Source organism: Thalassophryne amazonica, chromosome 2 (assembly GCF_902500255.1).
Source record: "Thalassophryne amazonica chromosome 2, fThaAma1.1, whole genome shotgun sequence".
Lineage (NCBI taxonomy): Eukaryota > Metazoa > Chordata > Actinopteri > Batrachoidiformes > Batrachoididae > Thalassophryne > Thalassophryne amazonica.
In genome coordinates this window covers 129,471,190-129,483,684 of record NC_047104.1, presented here as the reverse complement: position 1 = coordinate 129,483,684, position 12,495 = coordinate 129,471,190, and the positions used below count along the sequence as shown (strand labels likewise).

The following is a 12,495-nucleotide window of genomic DNA, read 5'->3' as shown; positions in this document are numbered from 1 at the left end:
ATAACAATTGTTGCAGATTTTCTCCTGATCAAAACAGGTTTGTGTTGCTGAAATCTTAAATTATGTACTTTTGATTTGATATGCTCCATGTCAACTTGGTAAATGAGGTCACATCGCATTTTCTCAAGATAGAATTCTGCATTGGTGCACTTTATGGTCACTTTAAGACTCTGTAGGCCAAACAGTGTCTTTTGTGGATCTTTTATGGAATTTGGCTTTCACCAAGGAATTGACGTCTTGCATATCTTGTGTTCAGTTGTCCAAAAACGCATTTTTTTTATTGCATGATGTATCTTCAAGAAAAAGTGTCCACAGCTGAGACCTTGGAAATAAAAAATGTTGTTCAATCTTGAGAATGATCAAAAGTCAGACTTTTCATAACATTTTGACATTTAGCTTTGCATCATGGGAAATGGTGGACTAATTAACATGTTTTGTTTCTTTTTATCTCCTGCAGCGGTGATCAGCCAATGGCAAGGTGAACCAAAGGAACGTGTCATATCTCTCGTCCTCACTCATCTCCCTCTGCTCAAACCTGGTAATGTAGAAGCCAAGGGGGAGTACATGCGCCTGCTGCCACGCATCCTAGCCCACACCATTGAGCATGGCCATCACCTGGAGGAGTCTCGCCAGCTTCTGTCCTACGCTCTCATTCATCCCGCTACTTCCTTTGAGGACCGTGCTGCCCTGGCGCTGTGGCTCAACCACTTGGAGGAGAGGGCTGCTGCCCAGGGAGATTCACTGGAAAGACCGCCTCCTGCTGGGCCACATCACGCCCACCACCAATCCACACCTCCTTCCACGCTCACCTCTTCAAGTTCTTCTTCCTCTACTATCAACTCATCATCTGGAAACCTCTACCCTTTGCATCTTCACCAACGCTATGGCTCAGAGGATCGCCTTAATGGGTGGCAGAGTTCCCGGGATGCAGGACTAAGCGGCGGATGGCAGCAGCAGGGCTGTGAGAATGGGCACCTACTTCTCTACCCATCATCCTCTGTACCAGCAACAATCAACACAGTTGGAACTGGTGGAGGCAGTAATACTAGTAAGTGAACTCTCTTTTGTGTGAGTCTTAATTAGTCTAGATCTGTGCTTCCTAAACCATCTCCTTGAGAACCATGCTCTACTTTTACTCGGTCAAGCTCAAAACCTCTTCTCGTATTAATATTGTTTTTACACCTACCCTGTTTGGTCCATTTCTTTCAGACTGTGGTGTGTTTAGTCAGATATTTTGCTTTGGTTCGGAAGGTGTGAACAAAGATTTGAACTCTGGTACATACCAAACAAGTGCACCAAGGTTCTTTTGTAAAGGTGGGACTTGGTCTGGTTGCAAGTGGACCATGGTATAGTTGTGGCGAGAATGCACATCACACCAGTAGACCAAATATTCTGAACCAAATGTGAAGTCTGCATGCTTTATAGTTTGTTTTGATTAGAAAAGATGCTACAGGATGAGTTGTTGGTTGATGTTGACTACAGACGTGCACAGTGATTTTTTTATTTTCAAACAAGCACAATTATGCAAAGCCTGTGAATGAAATACACTCAACAAAAATATAAGCACAACACTTTTGGTTTTGCTCCCATTTTGTATGAGATGAACTCAAAGATCTAAAACTTTTTCCACATACACAATATCACCATTTCCCTCAAATATTGTTCACAAACCAGTCTAAATCTGTGATAGTGAGCACTTCTCCTTTGCTGAGATAATCCATCCCACCTCACAGGTGTGCCATATCAAGATGCTGATTAGACACCATGATTAGTGCACAGGTGTGCCTTAGACTGTCCACAATAAAAGGCCACTCTGAAAGGTGCAGTTTTGTTTTATTGGGGGGGATACCAGTCAGTATCTGGTGTGACCACCATTTGCCTCATGCAGTGCAACACATCTCCTTCACATAGAGTTGATCAGGTTGTCAGTTGTGGCCTGTGGAATGTTGGTCCACTCCTCTTCAATGGCTGTGCGAAGTTGCTGGATATTGGCAGGAACTGGTACACGCTGTCGTATACGCCGGTCCAGAGCATCCCAAACATGCTCAATGGGTGACATGTCTGGTGAGTATGCCGGCCATGCAAGAACTGGGACATTTTCAGCTTCCAAGAATTGTGTACAGATCCTTGCAACATGGGGCCGTACATCATCCTGCTGCAACATGAGGTGATGTTCATCGATGTATGGCACAACAATGGGCCTCAGGATCTCGTCACGGTATCTCTGTGCATTCAAAATGCCATCAATAAAATGCTCCCGTGAGGCTTCATCATGGCGTTTCTTTGCGCCGAGCGGCTGCACCACGACGCGCTGAACTCCTCCGCACATCTGTCTTAATGTGCTGGAAAAGTGCAGATGTCCATGTCTTTTCACAATTCCTGTGCTAGTCAGAGGACATACCGGATCAAGACAGTGTTCAGTTTAAAAATGAACGGCCCATTTCACTGTTACAGGAGTTTTTGTCATGGAAAGAGGAACAAAGGTGGAGGAATTCCACGCGTCGTGGTGCAGCCGCTCGGCGCAAAGAAACGCCATGATGAAGCCTCATGGGACATGTTCTGGCATGTCCAGCGCATGCATAATCATAATCGGATATTCACACGACTGGAAAGCAACCGGAATCCGTCTGAAATCCACCTTTAAGCCGTCCTGTGAGACCAAGACCGAGGTTGTTTTGTCCCGCATAATGAACGGCTCCATGGCGCGTCCCTCGGCTTCTTTTTCCATGAAAAAAAACCTCCTGTAACGGTGGAATGTGCCGGAAAAAGTGCTGATGTCCACATCTTCTGCCTTTTTGTGAAAGTCAGACGAGGTCCTGGATCAACAAAGCTTTCACGTTGGAAATGATCTGGTTGTTTGTGCGGGGTGTCAGCCTGTCCATTGCTGCGCTCTCAGCAATTGTGGGCGGTCTTTAAACCGTCTGGATCACTCCTTAATCTGTTTAATCCCCATAAAATCGTCCCTGAAAGCCATATTAATTTTTGGAACGGTGTCCACCTGGAGGTCTTACAGTTTCTGGAAAAAAATTGATGCAGCAAAGATCCAAATCGTTCAGACATTTATTCGCAATAAAAAATAGACAAGAGGGGTAGACCACACCTCACTCAAAGCCTGCTCACAGGCGAATGAAGCAACCGACAGGCATGGAAAAACTCACGCATGCGCACGAGGGTTCAAATCCATATGGTTTTTGAAAAAAATGTAGGATACTTTTCTAACAGACCTCGTATGTCAGAATAACCAAATTGTGCTGATATTTTTCATACTCTGTAATTCTAAAATATGACTTCATTTTGCTTTTCATATACTGAACATTGCTGTAGAAACATGACTTCCTCATCAAGACATCCTCATCTATTTGCAAAAGTTATAAACCCAGATCAGTTTTCTCCTTTTCTCTTTTTTGTAATTTTTATGAGTTTGGAAAAGACAATTTTTATGCACTGATACAGTTTATGTTGCAATTTAATCAGGCATTGAAGTATTTTAAAATATTCTGTAAAACACTGGACACCTTGTTCTCATTCAGGACCACAGACATTTCTTTTTTTTTTTTTTTTTTGATGACTCATTAAGTTGTTGTTAAAGTAGACCTGCATTGAAATAAATGTGGTCAGATTTCAGAAAGAAATAGCTGATATGTATTTATAAGACCCTTGAGAATGCAGTAAAGTAAATCTGTAAGCCCAAATTTGTAATTCAGCGGAGAAATCTTCATTTAAAAATGACAAATTTGAAGCTAAAATTTAGCCCTCTGTGAAAACAGTTTGTACAGCCGTATCATTTCCATGACGTCAGGGACAAGACGACGCGTTCCCGCCTTCAGTCCAATCCCGCGTTGAAATTGATTTTATCTGTTAGTAATGTTACTTATACATGTCCTGGTTTCAACATCCAAAAGTAAGCTGCAATGAATGTGAGATACAGATCTGTGTGCTCAGATCAGCAACGACATAGACAGCGGGCGCTGTTCTTCCTCTCCCGCTCTCTGCCTCCGCTGCGCTTATTAAGTCTGCGGGCTCGTTAACAAGCTCGTTAACTGCCGATGCGGGCCACTCACACCGCCCGTGTCTGCTTTGCAGACGGTGTTGTGCCAGATTCAGCGCACAACACCGGCATCACCTCTCTGTCTACTGAATGGAGCTGCAGCACACTTGGCACAAGTCCTGAGATTACGCTCGCTGTTTTAATGTGAAGCGGCCGGTACACCTGTTGCTGCAAGGACAGACTTCTTGCGGCAAAATCCACAGCACCGCACGTCTCGGCAATCGGAGCCCCAGAGCTCCATGGACGCTGAGAGAGGTTTATATATTTTTAATGACTGGTATTCTTTGCGGGTCTCGCCTCCATATCCCGCGATGGTACCGGAGGCGAAAGACAGTAGATTTTCATTGCGACACCACTCAATGAAACGGGCGTATGAAAAAGTCCCCCAAAATAATTTTCAAGCACAAATAAAACAAATGTGTACTCACCAAATGTACCGCAAGACAATATGAACTTTTTAAAAAAGTAGATCCTTCCGTATAAGACAAGAAAAAGGTGCAATTGGTGCAATGCATGCTGGGAGAGGGTCTTGTCCGTGACGTCTCGGCAGCATCCGTGATGAGAGGGACAATTTGCGGAGGGCTAAATGTTAGCTGTAAATTTGTCATTTTCAAATGATTTCTCCGTTGAATGACAGATCTGGGCTTGCAGATTTACTTTACTACATTCAGAAGGATCTCATGTGTAAATGTAAGTCATTTGTTGTTCAAAAAATCTGACTGCATTTTTTTCAATGCAGGTCTCCTTTAATTGGCATCTTTATTATTAGTACAATATCTTAGAATGACTTACATACATGCATACAGTAACTTTAATCTAATGATGCAGAGAGTATTTTATGATAGCAAAGAGCCCAAAACAGTTTTTAATAGTGTCAGGTTTTTGTATTGTTACCAGTGTGAATCCCTGAAACACTGTTTTTTGTTATATATATTGGCTACAATCATGTAACTTTTAAATGTTAAGATGTAAAACATACAAGTCAGCTTAAATTAGATCCTGTGTTCCAGAATTCACAAATATCGCAAATGATTTATTTTGGTCCAAATTAATAGCTGGGTTCTTTCAGTTTGGACTGAATAATTCAACTCTATTCATTATTTATGTTCAACCTTAAATCAGAAAAGGTTGAAATGACGCAGATGGCGTCGAAGCCCAGAGAGGTCAACTCAGCTTCTGGACAGTGTTAACGTAAGGCTTCTTTTTTGGCATTTGTGATTGCAACTATTCTAATACTTGACAAAGGTTTCCCAATGTAATCCTTTAATGAATGCTGTGCCGACTGAAGGATCAGAGCTTATGGGTGTTCAGCTAAAGCCTGCGTCACAATTCCCCACGCGTGTGGTGCATACATACAGTAGTGTTTAGAATAATAGTAGTGCTATGTGACTAAAAAGATTAATCCAGGTTTTGAGTATATTTCTTATTGTTACATGGGAAACAAGGTACCAGTAGATTCTCACAAATCCAACAAGACCAAGCATTCATGATATGCACACTCTTAAAGCCCCGTTTACACGTAGACGGTAAGAGCTCCTGGAAGCGTCCCGGAAGAGTTTTTGGCCATCTTAAGGATCAAACGCCGTTGTCAACGCCGGCACTAGGGGGCGTGGCTTAGTTCCGGCTTTACCAGGAATCGTCGAAAAAATTATTCAACATGTCGAATAATTCTGGGAGCGCTCCCAGAGAATTCGCGTGACGACGGAGACAACGCGAACAACGGCGTTTGATACTTTTTAATCGCTGTGTCATCCTGCCCCTTCCTGTAGTGCCGCAGGTGTTTTATCCCTAACCAACGGCGTGTAAAACGGCAATAGAGCCCACATCGGCATCCTCAAAGGCGTCTTAACCGGCGACAGAGGCAGACAAAACAGCAGCGCTAGTGGACAGTACTCTGTTCTAAACGCCACCTCCCAGTTAATGGTGTTCCAAACGGCCGATAGGCGGCGGTCAGTATAAAAACGCTAGCGTGCTGCATGCAGGCCTCTCACTCGCAGCCAGCTCCAGATATTTTTGCAGAGAAGCTCCAGTATGCCTCCTAAAAGAAAATTGGCAGCAGTAAGGACTTACCAAGAGGTCTAGTTCAGAAGCAGAGGGTAGCCCTGTGGTGGAGAAGAGCAACACGTTGAGGGGGAAAAAGGAGAGAAAAGAAAAGGCTGAGAGATGAGCTCCCTCCTCCTGCAGTGACAGCTGCTTCAGCCTATTATACTCTGGGGGCGGTGCCTATATGTAAAAGTTCCTGGAGTAACGCAGGATTTGCCTGGATAAATCCAGCGGTACACAGGGCATTTTCGGCGGCAGCAGAACACCGCCATTCTCACGCGCATCTTAACCTGCGATTGTAAAGGATAGAACTGGGTATTAACCCCCGTTGCCTGACGTGTGCCGGATGCTACGGCGTCAAAACGCCGCTTTATTTGGCGGATTTAGCGGCGTTTTATCCGCGTATTTGCAGCTAGTACGGCGGTCAAAACGCCGGCGCAATGCTCCGCCCCTTTCCACCGCGAAAACAGCCGGAACTACCGTGAACTTCGGTCTACGTACACTCAACAAAAATATAAACGCAACACTTTTGGTTTTGCTCCCATTTTGTATGAGATGAACTCAAAGATTTAAAACTTTTTCCACATACACAATATCACCACTTCCCTCAAATATTGTTCACAAACCAGTCTAAATCTGTGATAGTGAGCACTTCTCCTTTGCTGAGATAATCCATCCCACCTCACAGGTGTGCCATATCAAGATGCTGATTAGACACCATGATTAGTGCACAGGTGTGCCTTAGACTGCCCACAATAAAAGGCCACTCTGAAAGGTGTAGTTTTATCACACAGCACAATGCCACAGATGTCGCAAGATTTGAGGGAGCATGCACTTGGCATGCTGACAGCAGGAATGTCAACCAGAGCTGTTGCTCGTGTATTGAATGTTCATTTCTCTACCATAAGCCGTCTCCAAAGGCGTTTCAGAGAATAATACCTTATCAATACCCATCCCTACTAATCAGCATCTTGGTATGGCACACCTGTGAGGTGGGATGGATTATCTCAGAAAAGGAGAAGTGCTCACTATCACAGATTTAGACTGGTTTGTGAACAATATTTGAGGGAAATGGTGATATTGTGTATGTGGAAAAAGTTTTAGATCTTTGAGTTCATCTCATACAAAATGGGAGCAAAACCAAAAGTGATGCGTTTATATTTTTGTTGAGTGTACTACCCGCCGACAAAACTCTCTATGTGTAACCTGGGCTTTAGGCTATGAAATTGGGCTATTAGTAAAAAAAAAAAAAAAAAAAAAAAGTAGAAAAGGGGGTGTTCACAATAATAGTAGTGTGGCATTCAGTTTTGTGGAACAAACAGGTGTGAATCAGGTGTCCCCTATTTAAGGATGAAGCCAGCACCTGTTGAACATGCTTTTCTCTTTGAAAACCTGAGGAAAATGGGATGTTCAAGACATTATTCAGAAGAACAGCATAGTTTGATTAAAAAGTTGATTGGAGAGGGGAAAACGTATATGCAGGTGCAAAAAATTATAGGCTGTTCATCTACAATGATCTCCAATTCTTTAAAATGGACAAAAAAAAAGACTCGTCGAACAAAACAGAAAACAACCATCAAAATTGATAGAAGAATAACCAGAATGGCAAAGGCTCACCCATTGATCAGCTCCAGGATGATCAAAGACAGTCTGGAGTTACCTGTAAGTGCTGTGACAGTTAGAAGACGCCTGTGTGAAGCTAATTTATTTGCAAGAATCCCCGCAAAGTCCCTCTGTTAAATAAAAGACGTGCAGAAGAGGTTATATTTTAGGAATATTTTGTTGACTGATGAGAATAAAATTGTTCTTTTTGGGTCCAAGGGCTGCAGACAGTTTGTGAGACGACCCCCCAAACTCTGAATTCAAGCCACAGTTCACAGTGAAGACAGTGAAGCATGGTGGTGCAAGCATCATGATATGGGCATCTGTCTCCTACTATGGTGTTGGGCCTATATATCGCATACCAGGTATCATGGATCAGTTTGGATATGTCAAAATACTTGAAGAGGTCATGTTGCCTTATGCTGAAGAGGTCATGCCCTTGAAATGGGTGTTTCAACAAGACAATGACCCCAAGCACACTAGTAAACGAGCAAAATCTTGGTTCCAAACCAACAAAATTAATGTTTTAGAGTTGCCTGCCCAATCCCCGGATATTTCACTTTTAACAAGAGATTTTGTCATGGAAATCCGCTCGGAGGCGTTGCGCATCAGGACCAATTCGCTGATCGAGCGAGACAAAGGAGAGCTGGGCATGTCCCAACTTGTCCTCTAACACTACGAAATGGAGGTGTTTCTTTGTCTTGCTCGATCAGCGAATCGGTCCTGACGCGCGAAGCCTCTGCGCGGCTTTCCATGACAAAATCTCTTGTTAAAAGTGAAATCTGCCAGAAAATGGCTGATGTCCAGCTCTTGTGATAACCAGAGAAATTGCTCACGACGGTCCCAGCTCCACACAGCGATCCGTTTAGAAATGATGTGGTATTTTCTGCCTCTCCATTGTGGGGCGTCCTTAAACCTGTAGTAACAGTCCTTATTCTCTGTGAAGCCCGTAAAATTTTCACCGAAAGCCAGATAAATTTTTCGAATGGTTTCCAGCTGCTTGTCTCTAACAGTTTCTGAAAAAATTCTGATGGAAAAAAAGCCCAAATCATTCCGCCATTTCCTGACAATGAAAATCTGATGAGGGGGCTGGACCACTCCTCCCACAAGGTGTGCTCACAGGCGAATGATGCAACCGACAGGCGTGGAAAAACTCATGCATGCACACGAACGTTCAAGCTTGGCTGACGTAAAAACATATGAATCAAATCCATATAGTTTTTGAAAAAAATAAAAAGGTACGATACTTTTCTCACAGACCTCGTACGTATGGGTTGCAATGAGCGGCAGCCCGAAGGCGTGCCGTAGATATCTGATGGAAAGTTTTTGAAAGAGTACTGGCCCTGTAGTTGTCACGTACTGGCTGCATGGCTGTTGTGCACGAAGGCGTGGGTAATTTTGTACTGTCAGCCTGTGCCAATTGTATATCTGACCCACATGATCCATGCATGTCCACTGAGTGAGGAGTGCATGTGACTAGCATCTCAGCAAACCCAGTATCACTTCGTACCTCTCCTCAGCTTCTATCATCTGCCGATAGCGGCTGTTGTGACGGTATGTTTGGGGGGAGGGGGAAGCCAGAGCTTTTTCAGCAGCATTTCGAGGGCACTGTGATGTCATGATAAACAATTCTGGCACTTAAAAGGCAACATTCCATTCATTCATGGAAAACATCCAAGTGTACTGCTCCAGTGAGTCGTCATGAAGAGAAAACACCAACTAAATATTTTTCAGGCGTGTACAAATGGTAAAAGGCGTGGACTGTAAACAGCGAGGGATCACAGCACAACATGACAGAAGTACATCTCACGTTCCACCTCTATGTGTGGTGTGTTAGAGTGCAACGCGATAATGAAGCACAGACCCACAGTGGGCGTTGTCGCTCTTCTCTTTCAGCACTGTGAACAGCACCTTTCAGCTGGTCACATCTCCTCTCTTTAAACAACAACAACAAAAAATGTGCATCAGATTACTGGGGATGATCACATTTAATTTTTAATTTAACATTTATTTAACCAGGTTGGTCCCATTGAGATCGAGACCTCTTTTGCAAGGGAGACCTGGACAGTGATAAAGTCTTTAAATGTGGGAGGAAACCAGAGCACCTGGAGGAAATCCACGCAAACAGGGGGAGAACATGCAAACTCCACACAGAAAGGCCACAGGAGGGAATCGAACCCATGACCTTTTTGCTGTAAGGCAACAGTGCTGACCACTAATCCAATGTGCTGCCATAATTGATTAGAAATCAAACTGCAGCTGCCTGTGTTGTTAACATCCTGACCATCATTCCACATCAGTGCACACAGCAAAACACACCTGCGCCACTTTATCGCACTTTTCCGCACTGTCCAAGGTGCTCAAAGAGAAGAGTGAAAATGCCTTTGGGTCTGCCGCTTTATAGTGCGGCGCTCCACCAGACATCACCACCATGGACACCACTCACATCTGGTCGCATCTACACTTAAAAAAACAAAACAAAACAAAAAAAAAAAACCCAACAAAAACAAATATGCACCATATTATTGGTAGGGGAAGGGCTGGTGTGTATAATCCCTTTTACAATGCTGCGCGATATCCCCAATATAAATATATATGCCCGGTGTTACTACTTGTGTGGCATGTGGGTCGTGTGTGCTGTGCGCACGCCACACATGGGGCAGAGAGTGAAATGTATTTGTCTTGCTGGCCGCCCAATAGTGCAGCAGATAACAGAATATTTACAATGGAATCCTGCAAATGGTGATACAAGCACCATATTCAAGAAAAATACTCCATAGACATTACTGTTTTGAAAAAAACAATTGGCCACTTGAATTTTAAATAGGAGCCATGTAGGGATCAACTGAAGAATTACACAGGGGTCAAAATGAAAAGATGCTCCAATCATATTGAAACCTATACCACATTATTTGTCTGAAAATAAAGATTTCAAAAAGGTATAATTTGGACTATCTGACTGAATGTTATGGGGTAAAAACGGCAAAAATTGTGACAAAGGTCAATTTCAGTTCATACACAGGTCAAAAGTTAAAGTTGCTCAAATTTTGGTAAAAAAAAAAAAATGCAAATTATTGCTTGAGTTTATAGGGATTTAAAAGGGAATAGTTTGCACCATGTGTCATGCTTAGTTATCACGTTATAGGGTAACATATGTCACATGTCATAGAATCCGATGGATGTTGACATTGTTTGACCTTTACTTTGCAAACCAAGCATTCAGCATAGTCAGAACTATTCCATTTACTGATCTTATTGACAATGCAAATGATTATTTTTTAAGATTTCTTCAAATTTACTAATAAAAATAAAAAACTAAGAAATCACATGTACATAAGCCCAAGCCCAAAATTGAGCTCAGGTGCATTCTGTTTCCACTGAACATTCTTATGTTTCTACAGCTTAATTGGAGTCCACCTGGGGTAAATTCAGATGATGGGACATGATTTGGAAAGGCACACGCCTGTCTACATATAAGGTTCCATAGTTGACTGTGCATGTCAGAGGAATTGTCTGTAGACCCCTGAGGCAGGTTTGTCTTAAGGCACAAATCTGGTGAAGGGTACAGGAACACTACTGCTGCTTTGAAGGTCGCAATGAGTACTCCATCCATCATACATGGAAAAAGTTGGAATCCACCAGGACTCTTCTTAGAGCTGGCTGCCCGTCTAAACTGAGCGATCAGGGGAGAAGGGCTTTAGTCAGGGAGGTGACTAAGAACCTGATGGTCAATCTGTCAGAGGTCCAGCATTCCTCTGTGGAGAGAGGAGAATCTTCCAAAAGGACAACCATCTCTGCAATAATCAGGCCTGTATGGTAGAGTGGCCAGACGGAAGCCACTCCTTAGTAAAAGGCACATGGCAGCCCAACTGGAGTTTGCCACAAGGCACCTGAAGGACTCTCAGAACATGAGAAACAAAATTATCTGGCCTGATGAGACAAAGATTGAACTCTTTGGCGTCAAGTTTGGAGGAAACCAGGCACCATGTGTACAGTGAAGCATGTTGGTGGCAGTATCATGCTGTGGGGATAAAGCCTGGGTCCCACCAAATAATGAAGGATGAATAATGAGCCATGCATGGGTGTGTCAGCAATTATTCGAAGAATGACCCACGTTTTCATCTATCACTTATCCGCTATGAAGGTGCCTCTACCTGCCTCTCTGTACCCCGCATGTGCCACGTAGCAGCCTCTAGTGAGCCACGACCGAACAGTCATTAGAGCCTCGAATGGTTCACATCAGCCACACTAGCCACGTAGTGCCATGATAACGCCATGTTGGTGCACGTTTAGGCATGGGTTTGGTCCACACCTCCAGCCCTCCCACACCTGGTCCCTTTGTGGGTTTTCAAATCACAGCAGCATTTAAAGATGCCCCTTTTTTTTTTTTTTTTTTAATGGTCAGGCACAGTCCCGCGGTTGTGCACTGTGTGCCAGGCTGCTGTCCACCTGTAATGCACCAGACCAGCTAGAACCGTACCACGGGTTCCTGGAGAGCCACCTCTGTGCTCTTCGCTGGCTCTGCAGCTCGCTGGCTTTATTTGTTCTGCGGCTTTAAACACACAAACTGTGATCCCACTATACGAGGGCTGTCAATAAAGTATAGGTCCTTTTTATTTTTTTCCAAAATAAAATAAATAAAATAAAATTCTTTTATTTTTTTTGGGAGGAGTCGTCCAGCCCCTCGTCGGAATTCCTTTGTCTGAGAAGTTGCTGAGAGACTGGCGCTTTGTTTGATCAAAATTTTTTCTAAACCTGTGAGACACATCGAAGTGGACACGGTTCGAAAAATTAAGCTGGTT

At 43.5% G+C, this 12,495-nt stretch overlaps 1 protein-coding gene across 1 annotated transcript in view; it reads left to right on the top strand.

Annotated features, from left to right (window-relative positions):
• Positions 1-12,495, top strand: part of samd4a (sterile alpha motif domain containing 4A) — a 218,707-nt gene that overhangs the window by 132,701 nt on the left and 73,511 nt on the right. Inside the window, 1 exon segment of the mRNA XM_034163535.1 lies at positions 458-1,048. Coding sequence (XP_034019426.1) covers positions 458-1,048 — 591 coding nt within the window.